Consider the following 14,075-nt stretch of genomic DNA (forward strand, 5'->3'; position numbering starts at 1 on the left):
ATGGCTGCTGGCTGGTTGAACCTTTCCTGTACCCAGCAGTGTTGGAACCTGCTGGCTTTGAGTGTTGCGGTGATGGTTTTCAAGGGCTTTGAGCATTTTCACTGATGGGCTGGGAATGTTTCTGTGGAGGCATTCCTTAGGTGGTGGGGAGCTGAAGTTGCTGCATTTGTGCATTGAATTAGACTAAAGGAGCTCAGCATATGTATGAAGTCTTTTTTTTTTTTTTTTTTTTCCTCTGTGCTTCTCTACATCTAAATCAATAGCAATGAGGGATCTCAAAGTTTTTGAAAGGGGATATTGAAAAAGCATGAAAGCTAATTGCTTCCAGCATGACTACCCACCAGCAATGGGTGTAAATACAGCTGTCTCAAAGAATTCCAGGACTCGGCAAAATCTAAGGGTTTCAGCTAAACAATTTCCCAGGGCTGAGAATATTCTTGTATGGGGAGGAAGGGAGTTGGGAGGGGGGCACGAGGAGGGAAGGGATTGTGAAATCCGATTCAGAAAAGAGAGGAATAGAAGGAGGATGATTTTGTAAATTCTGCTTTACGCTAACCCTTTATGTTAGGGATACTTTATGTAGCTTAGCGTGATTTTCAATGCTTGCAGGAATCTGCCTTCTTTTTCTAAAAATCGTTTTATCTGACTCTTTGTTCTTCATGACAGCTGGTATTTTTGCTTAGGTAACATTTTTAATTGTAGCAGGGAAAATGAAAAAAGCAAAACAATCCCCAAATTGTGTGACTATTACAGGGGGTAATAAGGGAATCAATATAACATCATATCCACCGCACCAGTATTTTTGTTCCTGTCATGTTCAGATCACACATTGCTCAGACTCCCTGAGAAAATGTGGGAGGTCCTCAGTGCGATGTCCTTAGCGGTGATTCTTCCCAATGGCGCAGGCGTCTGGCCTGCCTCACACTGGTGAGCAGTTCAACTTGGACGCTCAGCCCCACTCTGTCCGCAGGTCATTAAAGCCTTCGTTGCTGAGGAAATTCATTGAAATGAAGTCCTGGGGGACTTCATATGGTATCTTTTCTATCATATCTTTTGTATCTTCATATCATATCTTTTATCTTTTATCATATACTTTTTATCTTATAAACAGGGCGTAGGGAAGGCAGGATGGAACATCGCTTCTCCCCTTTCCGTTTCTAATTATTCCTTTTCAGAGCCTAAATGAATTAACCTCACTTATTACTTACTTGTGCCTTAACTCATTTATTCATGGTATGACCTTAGCTCTAAGCAATATCCCAGCAGCCCCCCATTAGCTGTCAATACATTTGAATTCATCACGTGTTGGGAAATCATTGTCTTGCAAGTGTGACAAAGTAGTGACTACCCTTTGAAAAGGTGACCTAGAGACTGTTGTGTTGACCTTACTTTCATGCCATTAGAAAGTAGTTGTAGAATGATTTTTAAAAAGAGAAGTATTAATCCACCCCTCTGCTTTTTGTTATTTGGAGTTATCTTTGCACTTCTAGGGAAATTTGGAGTAATTTTTAGGATTAAAATAGGCTTTTAATGGAGTGACTTACATTATAACTGCTCATCTCTCTCTTGCTTTTGGTTTTGTTGTGAAGATTGGGACATTAAGCTAGCAAAGGTAGAGGTACATGGAATTACTGCAGATGGCTCTTTCCGTTCATATGCTGAATGCAGACCCTGATGCGCCCTGTGTTTGCTCAGCTGGATGAATTAATCTTGTTTATTAATTAAAACACAGGAAACTGATGTTTACATGCCAGTTTCACTTTCACATTTTTACTCTCTGTTCAGTGGGTATCAACAGTGAGAGGAAAAGCTTAACTCTTTTTTAAAATATAATTATCAGCCTATAAAATAAAACGATTTTATGCATGCCATGTGTGTCTCAAGGAAGTGAGGAGAGAGGAGGTCCTGTTTGTGTTAATGTTAATGGGCTACACTGACCCCTGCCTTAACTTCTCTGAGAATGTTGTCATGGCCATTTATTTCTTAGCAGAAGTGTGAATTAGCCACAGGACACCCTGAACATTATCTCTCCATTTAAGAGTATATTAGATTGAAAGAAAGCTACATCTAACTCATTAGATGCTTAATCTTGTTTAAATCTGAAGAGAATGTAGGAGGAATAAAATAATTCTTGCCCATATTCCTATTTTGATTTGTTCTTTAATTATTTCATGCAGGTGGTATTGGAGTAGCTTCTACAGCAGACTTAGGAGTTCTGTGCACTCTCAGCAAGCTTTAGGAAAAAAAACCCCAACTGTTTTTTAATTTTACATTGTCCTTGCTAGCTGCTTGGCATTCTGTTATTAACTCGTTTACACTGTCTGCCTATTAAGCAAAGGATTAAGTTCAAAACGTGTTGAATTAGGCTTTTAAAATCCTCAAGTCCTCAAGAGGAGAGCACCATTTGTCACTGTTTTCATGTATCCTCCAGCACATTAGGTATATTCCTGTCATAGTCTGCAGCTTGTCTCCCCTTCCCTTTCATTCATAAATTCAGCGCATGGGGAGTTTGCATCTTTATATCCCCTCTGGTTGATTTTTCTCCCCAAGGAGATCCAGCTGTCAGCCTCAATTGTAATTCTGAAATGAAAACAGCAACTGGATTGCTAATAACTTTCTCCTATGTCTAGTCCTGTTTTTCTTTTCTGATGCACTTGGTGTATACAAAAGAGTCTGATCACTTAATGCTAATGTCAGGCATATAAAAATCATAAGGTCTTTAAAATGCCAAGGAAACATGTTGGAAATGTGGTTTGAGCTGTTAGGGTGCATCCAGGTCACTTACCCAAGCTCTTACCTCTGTCTAGGAAGATGAGGAAGCTGCGTAGTGTTTGTAAATATAAAATTCAAGACATAATTGTATAAGTTCAGGAGCTGTCACATAGAGTCACTCTTCCTGAGACTCACAATAAATTTGGAAGAGTGTACAGGTGAATTAGCTGAATTGAAGACCGGCCTTTTTCTTCTGCTTAATTACCTGCAGGAAACTAATTTATTTGGCTGTTATGTGGTGGCACTATAGACAGACCCAGAGTTTGTCCCATTGCATTGCAGGGTGTCACCAAGGATTTCCAGCAGGTGACTTTTAGGGTATATTCCCTGTCTCCACCATTGAGACTCTGGATGCCCCTGACCATCCACTCTGTTTTCTTTGAGGTCAAGTGAAGTGTTTGCAGCGCTGACTTTACATGTAGCTTGGCTGAAGATACCCATGCCTTGGGTTATTCAGCTGCAGCACAAGCCATGGTAAAAAGTGCCTCCCAGACTCATATTCTTGTTCTTTTAAAGGTCTTTTGAAAGTCTGTGGAGGGAGGGATTTTGTATGTGAGTGCCTGCATTGCAAAGAAGTTCTTATATCACTGAACTGATTGTCTTGAATTTTCAGTCATTGGTTCTTTAAAAATCCACCTCTGCTTTATAATGTATTTCAGCTGCTTGCACAGTAATGTTGAAAATACACCATGTGATTATGGTATGTAAATATGTAAGAATTTCTGAATAGTTAAAGAAAAATTATAAGCACCATTTGGGCTGTTGATATTTATTAACGGGTTAGGATTCAGCATAAATCTTTCATCATAAAATCATTCTTATTTTTTAAACAACAATAGCTCCCTCTATATTTGCATCCAACATCAGCTAAACCCTGGCCCCAATTTCTTACTGGATGTGTGTGTTATATTCACCAGCAAGATGCTTTCTGCTGGCAGAGAAGCTTTATTTTAAGAAACACACAGTGCAACAGAAGAGGTTCTAAATAGTAGTCAGAAAAACATTCTAGTGCAGTCAAAATGCTTTTTTAAACCCCAAAAGATCACATGCCGTTTCAAAAGGGGAGAGTCATGACAAAGGAACAAATGGGAGTCCCAGTGCCCAGCAATACATGCTACCAATGGAGCACACCAATTACACTCATACTGAATTTGGTCCTAAAAGTCCTGTTTTGTTAAAGGCTAACTAAAATAGTATCAAAGGACTCTTTTACCAGAAGAATTTCTGTACACTGTCACAAGGGTGGAAGCAAATAAAAATAATTGAAGCAATTGTCTCAGTTGTCTCCAGGGTTGCCATGATGATGTTGATAAAATCAAATAAAGTGGAAGTTATTGCAAGTTGTTAGTGAGCAGCACAGTTGTGAATTGGCAGTGGAAGAAGCTGAAGAGCTTAAAAGGTTTGCTCATTATCTAGATTTATTGTCTTCAGTTGTGGGAAAATGTTGGCTAAGCAAAATAACATGATTAATATCTGGTCTTGGTGGTGTGTTTTGAACAAAAATATTTTTTTCTTGTTTTTATAGTTTTTACTGGATTATTAAAAAGTGCTGTGTCAATCCATACATTCTTAACAGATCTAGCAGCTTGGTTTTGTCCTCTGTAGCCATTTACATTGCCCATGCATTTGTGAAGAGCATGAATTTTTATGGCAGTGAAAGAGAAACAAGATCAGACACCAAGAAATGTTTTGAAAATGTCTGTAGTTGGTATAAAGTAAACTAGACAACAGAGCAAGTTCTCTGTTAGACAACAGAGCAAATTGTAAATTGTGATTTTGAAATGCATCGCATAGGGAAACCAAGCAAACTTTTTCCATCCCTGCAGATTTACTTGCAACCTGCCATCCACCCTGTCTTTGTTCAATGTTTGGGACTTCTGCCTCGTGCTGCGGCATGGAAGAAGAGTGAGCAGGGCTTTTTTCAAGCGTTTGTGTCTCCCTTGCACCCCCAACTGTCCCATTTCCCTCAGCAGAACAAAACCCTGTGGGGGCTATGCAGTAAGGGGCAGTGGCACTGTGTCATCTGAACATTTTCACATTGATACAAAAGCTTGCAGAGATACTCAGGACGTGTAGGTAGTTTGCCCTGGCTTCTAGGGATGTTCATCCACACTGCAACACTTGACAGGGAAACCTGCACTTACCTATGCAGGGCTCCAGCCAGGCCCGTCTCCAGTGCTCCCCAGGATGAGGCCCTTTCTCAGCAAACTACCCTGGGAGAACAGTGCGAGTAAGCTGCTTCCAAGCTTGTATACAGCTTTGTGTCCTTACAGCCTAATGAAAATTATATACGCTGAGAGAAAAGGGTTTAGGTTTTAACATCCATTATCAAGTCAAACTTCGTATGTTAACACAAGGTGTAGCCATTCCACCCCAGTAAATTGTTCTGAAGTAGGATCTATGCTTAAGGATGTTGTAGCTGCTAGAAGATACCCTGCCTTTAAAGGTGTTAGCTGCTGCCAGTTCTGCTACCCAGTGCCCGCATTCAGGAGAGTGGCACTCGGCAAGGCATAAGGGCTGACAGTGTGCAAAACTTCATAATTCAGAAACCGGATGCTGCTCTGTTAGTAGGTATTTGCTCTCATTTCCTTCATCTTGGGCTGCTGGGATCTTAATTTCCTTAGGGGGAGAAGGTCAGGACCTTTAATCTGGATCTTTTCCCCAAGAGGTCCTGAACGTCTGCTGCTTCATTTGACTTCAGCAGGAAATTAGGGTCTTCAGCATTTCCACTCAGTTGTTGAAAAGCCTCCTCTTGTAAGTGTTTGATCTTCAGTAAACCGTACTTATGAAATTAATCCTCTTGAGATCAAAAGAGTGAGACCTGTATTACTGAAATATTTTATAAACTAATGTACCTTGCTTATGTAATCCTGTTCTCATTTAATTTGGTGACAATTTGTCAGAGAGAGTAAGAATTGACCATTATTAACCTTGAAAAGATTCTTGGGCAACGTGATACCAGACATTTTATTATTTTCAATTACCTAGTATCTGCTCCATTTTTTTAGAGTTTTGTTTACACTACTGTGGGCCTCATAAAGAGATTGCCATTTACTGAAAACATTATTTTATGAATGAATGAAACTTATGATTTCCTGTAATAGCCAACTGCACTAATAGAAGGGTCTGACTTTTATCAACTAAATTGTTGATGAACCGGCGGTGTGAGCCAGCAAATCCTCTGTGCGCCAGTGACACACCCAGCTGAATGCACTGCAAAGTGCCCTGCACTATCATCCTTCACTGTGGCATTCTGCATATTTCATTCTCTCTAAAAATACAGAGGGCAGGCTCTTCAGTTTGGTTAGCAATGTAAATCTTTCTTCATAGCTAGTGATAGGCATTTATTTATTTAAGGTAACTACTAACTATTTAGACTGTCACTGCCATCACAACATCAATCACTGTGTATCATGCCAGTACTTAATTCAATAGTTCCATGTTTGGCTTAGACAAAAATTAGAAATAAATTGAAGTCAGTATTATTTCAATGCCAGGTTTTTTTGTAGTACTTATTAAAACCTCTAACATTAGAGCTATGGTGAACCTTCACAGCAATCTATTATTTTGTGAAAAGAAAATAAACAAAAACAACCCTATGCAGTTCCATATAAATACTTAATAAGATAATAAATCACGGAACCACAGAATGGTTTGGGTTGGAAGAGACCTTAAAGATCACCTAGTTCCAACCCCCCTGCCATGGGCAGGGACACCTTCCACTAGACCAGGTTGCTCAAAGCCCCATCCAACCTGCCAGGGATGGGGCATCCACAACTTCTCTGGGCAACCTGCTCCAGTGCCTCGCCACCCTTACAGTGAAGAATTTCTTCCTTACGTCTAATCTAAATCCACCCTCTTTCAGTTTAAAGCCATTACCCCTTGTCCTCCCACAACATGCCCTTGTAAAAGCCCCTCTCTGGCTTTCTTGTAGGCCCCCTTTAGGTACTGGCAGGCTGCTGTAAGGTCTTCCCGGAGCCTTCTCTTCTCCAGGCTGAACAACCCCAACTGTCTCAGCCTGTCTTCGTAGGAGAGGTGCTCCAGCCCCCGATCATCTTGGTGGCCCTCCTCTGGACTTGCTCCAACAGATCCATGTGCTTCCTGTGTTCGGGCCCCAGAGCTGAATGCAGTACTTCAGTGTAAAGAAACAAAATCTGATACTGGATTTTTTTAGATTCAGGTTTAAAATACATATTTTTTTCCTACTGTTTGCATACACTAGCAGAATCAAGAAGAAAATCAATCAGAATGTATGAAACAAGGTAATGTGATAAGATAGCCCTCCAAAACCAGAGTGAATCTTTATAAAGCATCTGAATGCCCAGGCCTTATTTTTCTAGTGGTTTGTGCAGCCTGTGATGTGTTCTACTGGGAGAGTGTTTAACTGAGGAGAGGCTCCTCCTCTGGGTGGAGTTCTCACACCTTTATGGCTTAATGAACATGCAGAGGAAATACTTGAGGTTCAACTTGGTAAGCAGGCAAGGCGGTTGGGCTCTACATGCCTGCAGCTGCCTGCCTGGATGTGTCCCTTGCAGGACAGTTCTGGGACTTAGCAACATTTTCCTGTCCTGATTAGCTCTTCTTATTCTGGAGTTGGTTGGGGCTAGAGTTGGCTTTATTTGGCATGGATTTACCATTCTGTGCTAAAACTCTGTTCTCTTCTATTTCAGGCTGGGATCACAACCATGCCTACTTAACTGCTGGGTACAGAATGAAGACTATATGTTACAAAGCTTGTCTGGGCTGTTGGGGTCCTAGTTTGAATGCATTAGATATATATGAGGCTAGACAACAGGAAACCGTGTAGAAATCTCAAGGGTTTGGGGGTTCTAGCATCTAGCAGAGGCAGTGTTGTGAAAGTACACAGGTAGGATTATAAATCGCAATTTAAAGAAAAGGGCCTACTTACTGGAGTTTGCAAGAGGAAATAAATCCAAGCCCTTGGTTTCTTTTTCTCCTCTCACCAGAGAGAAAAATGTGTAATGAATGTCTCATGTCTGAAACACTGGGCTGGATTCATCAAAGGGAGTTAGTAATTACCAAATTGAGAGAATCATGAAGCGCTTTTCTAAATTTGAAAGGCTCATCAAGAATAGATCAGGAGCAGGCAAAATTAATAGTTATGAACTCATTTCCATAGAAATGGACTTATTAGCAAGCATGCCAGCTGCCTAAAATTATAAGGTCTTCTCCTTGTGCTTGCAGGAAATAATCTTTTTTTATAAAAGTAATTTTGACTTTTTATTTTTTATTGCTCCTCTAAACTAGGGTTTGGCAAAATCCTTCTAAACTGGGAAAAGACTTCACTGGACCATAGAAATTTAACTAAAAAGAGAAGAAAGATGTGGAAAGAAGTGATTTATAGTCCTTGGATTCCATCAGACTCTTCCCAATAGTGCTAACTTATTTAAGAGAAAAATGGAATAAGACTCAAGAAAAAGCTGAAAAATCTTTATAGGATAAAGTTTGGTTTAGCAGGATTTAATGGCTGATAACAGCATGAGTTACAGTCGTTCATCTTCTCTGCTAGTGGATTTTCCCACTGGTAAGTGTTTTGTCTTCACCAGGCAGTTGCAGATCAACAGTGACTACAAAGACCAACATACTGGCCACCAGCTACAAATCAGAGTAAAAGCTGAAGATTTGCCATGGCTGGGTGGAATGACTCCTTTTCAAAAGGGTTATAGTGTAATGCTGCATAGCCAGGAGAGAAATTTAGATACAGGTGTTGCAATGTGAATATCAGCTAATGGAGCTGACATAAGTAAATGCTAACCTTTAAGGTCTTGATTATGATTTAATTTATTTCTGGTTTTACTTTAGCAACCTCCATCAATTTCAGTGGAAAAAGGCAGTGGTCTCCCACACGGTATTATAGAGAATGGTTAATGAATTGCAAGAATTATGAATATAGTACCAATCTTCCTGTTAAGAAAGAAGCCCCTGTAGGATAAGAGATGCAGCAGCCAGTAGGAAGGCACTAGCCTGAGCAAGAAAGAAGTTAATTTTTCAGGTTTATCAGGGTTCATTATAGTTGTAACCTGGGAAGAGGCTTAGAACAAAGAGGGTGGATTAGTCTGCGGGGTACTCTGTGTCCTAGATGCTGTAACACTTGGCATTGCTGGAAGGCTGAATCTTTGTCCTAAAGAGAAAGAAAGGGAAACCATAATTTTGGAGCAAATTCACTGACCTGCTGTTCCGAAGGTAACTGGAAACCTGCTGGTGAATAAAGGAGTCCAGAAAGTTGAATACTGGTTTGCTAAGCTATACACTCAGTGGAGAAACTCCGTAAGTGAAAGATGGTTAGATAGAGCAAGTCCATCTCTCTCAGCAAAAGTCCGAATGAAAAGAAGTGGATCCTTTTTTAATCAATATTAATGTGTCATGCTGCATGATTTGCTTCTGAGACAAAGCAGAAAACATTTGGCAAGCCACATTGTTTTTCCAGGTGATGATAAGTATTCTCTTTGGAACTAGGACCTAGAAGTCCTGGATCCTGGGAGACCTGGGAAGTCAGCTTTGCTTTAGTTCATACATTAATATTAGTTGGATCTGAGGAAGGTTTATGTATGTGAGTTGCTGCTCTTTTCTAGATGCACAGAGACTCGTTTCTAATCCAGCAGTGTATAACCATGTCTGCCTTTAAATGAAACTTATGTCTTTTATAGCTATACAGCTGTGCTAAGGATGCAGTGAAGGTCTTTGCATATTTACAGGCACAAGAGTCATTTTACTCCCTAGCAATTACTTTAGCTTGCTATATAGGCAAGACACATACATGCTTTTCTTAGGGAGATCTGAGTCCCAGTCTGTCTTAAAAATATAAAACCACTCTTACAGTTATTTTTGGATGTGTAAAAAGAAAACCAGGAAAGGAATACCTGAAGGCATGATGGACCGAGCTCAAAGAAGTGCCATCAGTGGGACATGTAACGGATTTATCAGTGCAGACTAACGTGACATATTATTTAAGTGGTGAATCTAAAGCAAAACCCTCCATCAGTGGTTTTGTTCTGAATCTGAAACCACTTTTGGGTGTTTTTGTGAGTGGCAACTATTGACTTGAACAGATTGAACCTAAACTGCAGATCTAAACATACCTTGACAGGCTCAATACCTAGATCCATAGTTAGTGTAAAGCTCATCTAAATTTTATTTCTGTGTTGTGAGCAGATTAATTTTATGTAATTTAGATAAACTGCCAGAAGTGATACTCAGAAGGCTATGCAGTTGAGTACTCCATTGTGGTGCCCGCAGTGGTTATGTTTTTAACAGAAATGGTTTAATTACATCCCTAGTATTGTGTAATAATATTTTTCTTAAAAGTTTTTTGCTGATTGTCTGGTTGGGCACCCAAAAGATGCCTTAATGGCTTCTAGTTTTGCCTGGAGGTGGATATTATCTTCTGTCAGCATGGAAAATATTTATCCTTCAGGCATTGAAGCATATGTTTGTGGTGTTTGTTGTCAGAACGAGAACATGAAAATCAATAATTCCTGTTCAGTTCTTTTTCCTTTACAATGTGGCTTCAAAAACATATGGCAAAACCAGATTCTGCCTCTGTGCAGTTGGGAAGAGGAAAAGGACGTTTTAAATGTCTGGTTTTTGTAGCGGCAGGCTAAAACTTTTGATGAACACAGCTCTTGGAGTTACTACTTTAGGGTAAGGGCACACAAATAATGTACTGTGGGAGAGGTCAGGGGGTGAAATCACAGAGGGTGGGTCATTACTGAGGGGTGCCTGCACGCACAGGACACATCCCTAGATCAGGAACAAGCTACCTCATGCTCACAGGAAGAGCACATTCAAGTCGTTACAGAATGGCCTAACATGCTGCAAATTTAGATTTTAACCTATTTTATAAGCACATACCTTGAAACTTCAGTAATACTGATAACGTCAGTTGTCTCTTCAACGGAATTCAATTAACCAATTGGGTCTGCAGTCAGGTTAGGTGCCTTCCCATTCTGCCTCTGTGTTTTGTAAGCTGCATCAGGTCTCCACACTGCAGGTGTCTGTCTGGGAAATTGGGACAGGAGCTTGTATGCTGCTTTGTAAAGTACCTTAATTTTTGTGGAAGTAAAGCTCTGGATGAGCAAAGGTCTGTTTTCTAAATAGGTCCTTGCTGCGTATATCCTGAGTGCCGTTGGTTAAATCTTGGTGTCTGTTTTCTTCTCTCTAACATGAAGATAAGATCTGTCTTTCTAACCTGATGATTAATTATTAATATTTACATAGTGTTGGACCAGAGGCGAGTGCTAAGTGTTGTTGTTAACAAAAGAAGCAGAAGTAATTTTTAAATACAGTTCTGAATGCTATGCATTTACATCCATTTCTTTACCTTTAAACTTTTATTTCCAGATGAGAAATATATAATGATTGTCATATAATTACAAGTCTGCACCACTGATGAGAAGAATGTTTTCATGAATTGAAAATAAGGATAATCTACTAAGCATTTTTTGTCATGTATTATTTCTGCAAATCCATTTTTTCACTGAGTTAAAGACAACTTTGGGTTTGAAAGACTTATTTCCCAACCCACCTCCCAACAAGAGATCATTTCTGATACAGCATGAAGAATGGCCAAGTATTCTGTTGTTTTGGAGCATCGGTATTTGCAGCAACAAAATTATAATAATGCTATATTAAATAATTTAGCAACATCTGTGCAATGCAGTTCCCAGTGTTTGGGACTTACTCTGTACGTTCATTGTGATTATGGAGAATGAATGCCTGAATTTATTGGGAAAAATGCCTCCATTTCAGGAAACTAAAAGATATAGCGTCACCTTACCTATAAAGTATAGCTGTTGTCCAGTGCGTAGTTTGATTTAGGTGTCTGTCAGTGTCTTCAAGTCTGCATGTTGAATTTAATGGTAAATCTTCTGGTGAATAGAAAAGAGAAATCAAAATATATTTTGTTTTTAACGTCCTACTGATGTGGGAATTTTTTAATTTTTATTTTTTTTTTTTTTTTTTTTTTTTTCCCAGAGCAAACATGTCCTCCTACGAGATCCTGCAGATGGACTTTGAGATCGACAACACTAGCAGCCTGGCAGGGGCCCAGCAAATTACCTGGCAGGTGGAATACCCTCGAGATGACTCCGTGAGCGAACTGGTGGTCTCCGAGATCTTTGTCAGCCAAACAATGTTTGTGGGAATTGTTCCTCTTGCGATGGTAAGAACCTGCTGCTGCTTCTTTTTGCTAAATGTTTCCGTTGATTCTCGTTAGTATTCAAGGGAATGTGAGCCATTTTATTATATGCTACTTCCTATGCACCTGCTGCAAGTGATTTAAATGCGAAAAATACATTTCAATAATATTTTATTTACCTGATATGCCATTATAGTTCCTTGGAAACCATTTGAGTCTTTTGTGAAAATCCTTTACCGTTTGTGGATTATTGGCCTGGTACAATGTAATAGCTCCTTTGGAGCCATTGTCTTCTGGTGTATTAATGCGACTGCCATGCATGTGCTCTAAGGGTAAATGTTGCAATTAGTTGGGACATTTTCAATGAAATAAATTAGCATGCATGTGTGGGAAGCTTCATTGCTAAACCAAACAACTGGACTGTTTTCTGCTTTGCTTTTCCCCAAAGAGCCCACACAGTCTAGTAAGCTGCAAAGTGTCAATTTAATAAAAGGTCCATTTTGAGTTACAGAGAAAGGACAAAATACTTTCTGAAGATATAGGTGTTGGCCATAGTTTCCAGGCAGGGTTTAAGGTGTACCTGCGCAGAAAGCTTGAAGCTGATGGTTTGTTTAAAAAATGAGAATATCTCCTTCTAAAATCAAATCCACCTTTTGTAGGAGGGACCTTTGGCCTACGTTTGGGCCTGATGGACTTTTTACTACTAAAGATTTAATCTTACACATGACCAGTGATTTCAGTGGAGATATTCTGGTGTAAAACTAGAGAAACAGCCAGAGAGCCTGGATGTTACATGAGTTCCCTCAGAAACACTCTGGTAACTTTTGTTTAGTTTCTCATAAACGTATGCCCTTCCTTTGTAAGTCAGTCTGTGCTGGTTTTCTTTGTATTACACCATATAACAAACAAATATCTGCATGACCACAAACTTCTCCTACTAGAACAGAAGCAAGGAAAGATGCTTGTAAAGGTAGACAAAACTCTAAATAATTTTAATTTCCAGTTCCTACTGCCAAAGGCTACACATGATGGCAGCCCGGTGATAGAGGAGAAATTATGTGCAGAAAAGTCAACAGAGAATTTTCTTCTAGTGCTTTTCTTTTGACGTATGTAGGAGATGAAACAAATAATTGTATGGATGGAATATTATCAAGCAGTAATGGTGAATCAGATCTAATAATGACAGAACATGGTGCATGAACAGTCTTGCATAGAGCTTTGCCGGTTTCAAACGGATAGCATGGAGTTTGTGCCGTGCAGAGCCCCACAGATAGAAAAGCAAAGCAAATCCAACCCAAAAGCCCATTGTGAATGTTGGATCAGAGCTCTGCTGTTGCTTCTGCCAGAGTTTTACTTCATCTCTTTGCAGTTATGGCAGATGTTGGCCACTTCAGCTGTCTCTAAATGTCCTTGGACAAAATCTGAGGCTGAACCTGAATTCAAAGTGGAGCTAATCTAATCTCTAACACTTTGTCATTGCAAACTAACCGTGGAGTAAAGCTGAAAGCTTCTTCTGTGAATTTATGACCTTAGTCCTTAAATGGGGGTCTCATGTGGGCTGTTACTTTGCTGTTGCATGTGGGCATCCTTGACTGGCTTGGCCCAAGGCTGATAGGAGAATTGATGACAGCAGTGGCAGGAACAACAGCTTGTATTTGCATTTCTTTCCCTTATGTTTGCCAGTTTGCAGTGCTGCTTCATTTAACAGTCACTAACTGGTGCAGGTTCTGGCATTGCATTGCCCAGTCAGGAGCAAAAAATAATTGCTCTATGCATCATCCTGTGTTGTTCAGAGAAGCACATTCCTGAGGCCCAGAGTTCCTGACTGAAGTAAATGTATTTTAACATTCATTCTTCTTCAAGATTTGCCTGGCTTGTTGGTAAGGCAGTCTCTCTCTGAGTGCAGGTGGTGTCTATAAAGGAGAGTTTTGTCATCTCTGGGACCTTGGTCCCCCAGAAGAGCACCACAGAAGCATCCAGAAACCAGTGTGTTTCTATGCCTTTGCCATTGCGTTGAACATAAATTACTTGCTGTTCCTTTTCAGTGTATCCACTCTTTCATTGTAAACATTGAATATTTATAGATGAAAACATAGAGTTCCTTGGAGAGTTTAAGATTTGAGCAAAACATTTAGTCCTTGATTTG

General features: G+C 39.8%; 1 protein-coding gene across 1 annotated transcript in view; it reads left to right on the forward strand.

Annotated features, from left to right (window-relative positions):
- Positions 1–14,075, forward strand: part of TMEM132B (transmembrane protein 132B) — a 259,981-nt gene that overhangs the window by 169,535 nt on the left and 76,371 nt on the right. Inside the window, exon 4 of the mRNA XM_049806661.1 lies at positions 11,767–11,953. Coding sequence (XP_049662618.1) covers positions 11,767–11,953 — 187 coding nt within the window. The remainder of the gene's footprint in view (positions 1–11,766; positions 11,954–14,075) is intronic.

The sequence above is a fragment of the Accipiter gentilis genome, chromosome 7 (genome assembly GCF_929443795.1).
Source record: "Accipiter gentilis chromosome 7, bAccGen1.1, whole genome shotgun sequence".
In the NCBI taxonomy this organism is placed as follows: domain Eukaryota; kingdom Metazoa; phylum Chordata; class Aves; order Accipitriformes; family Accipitridae; genus Astur; species Astur gentilis.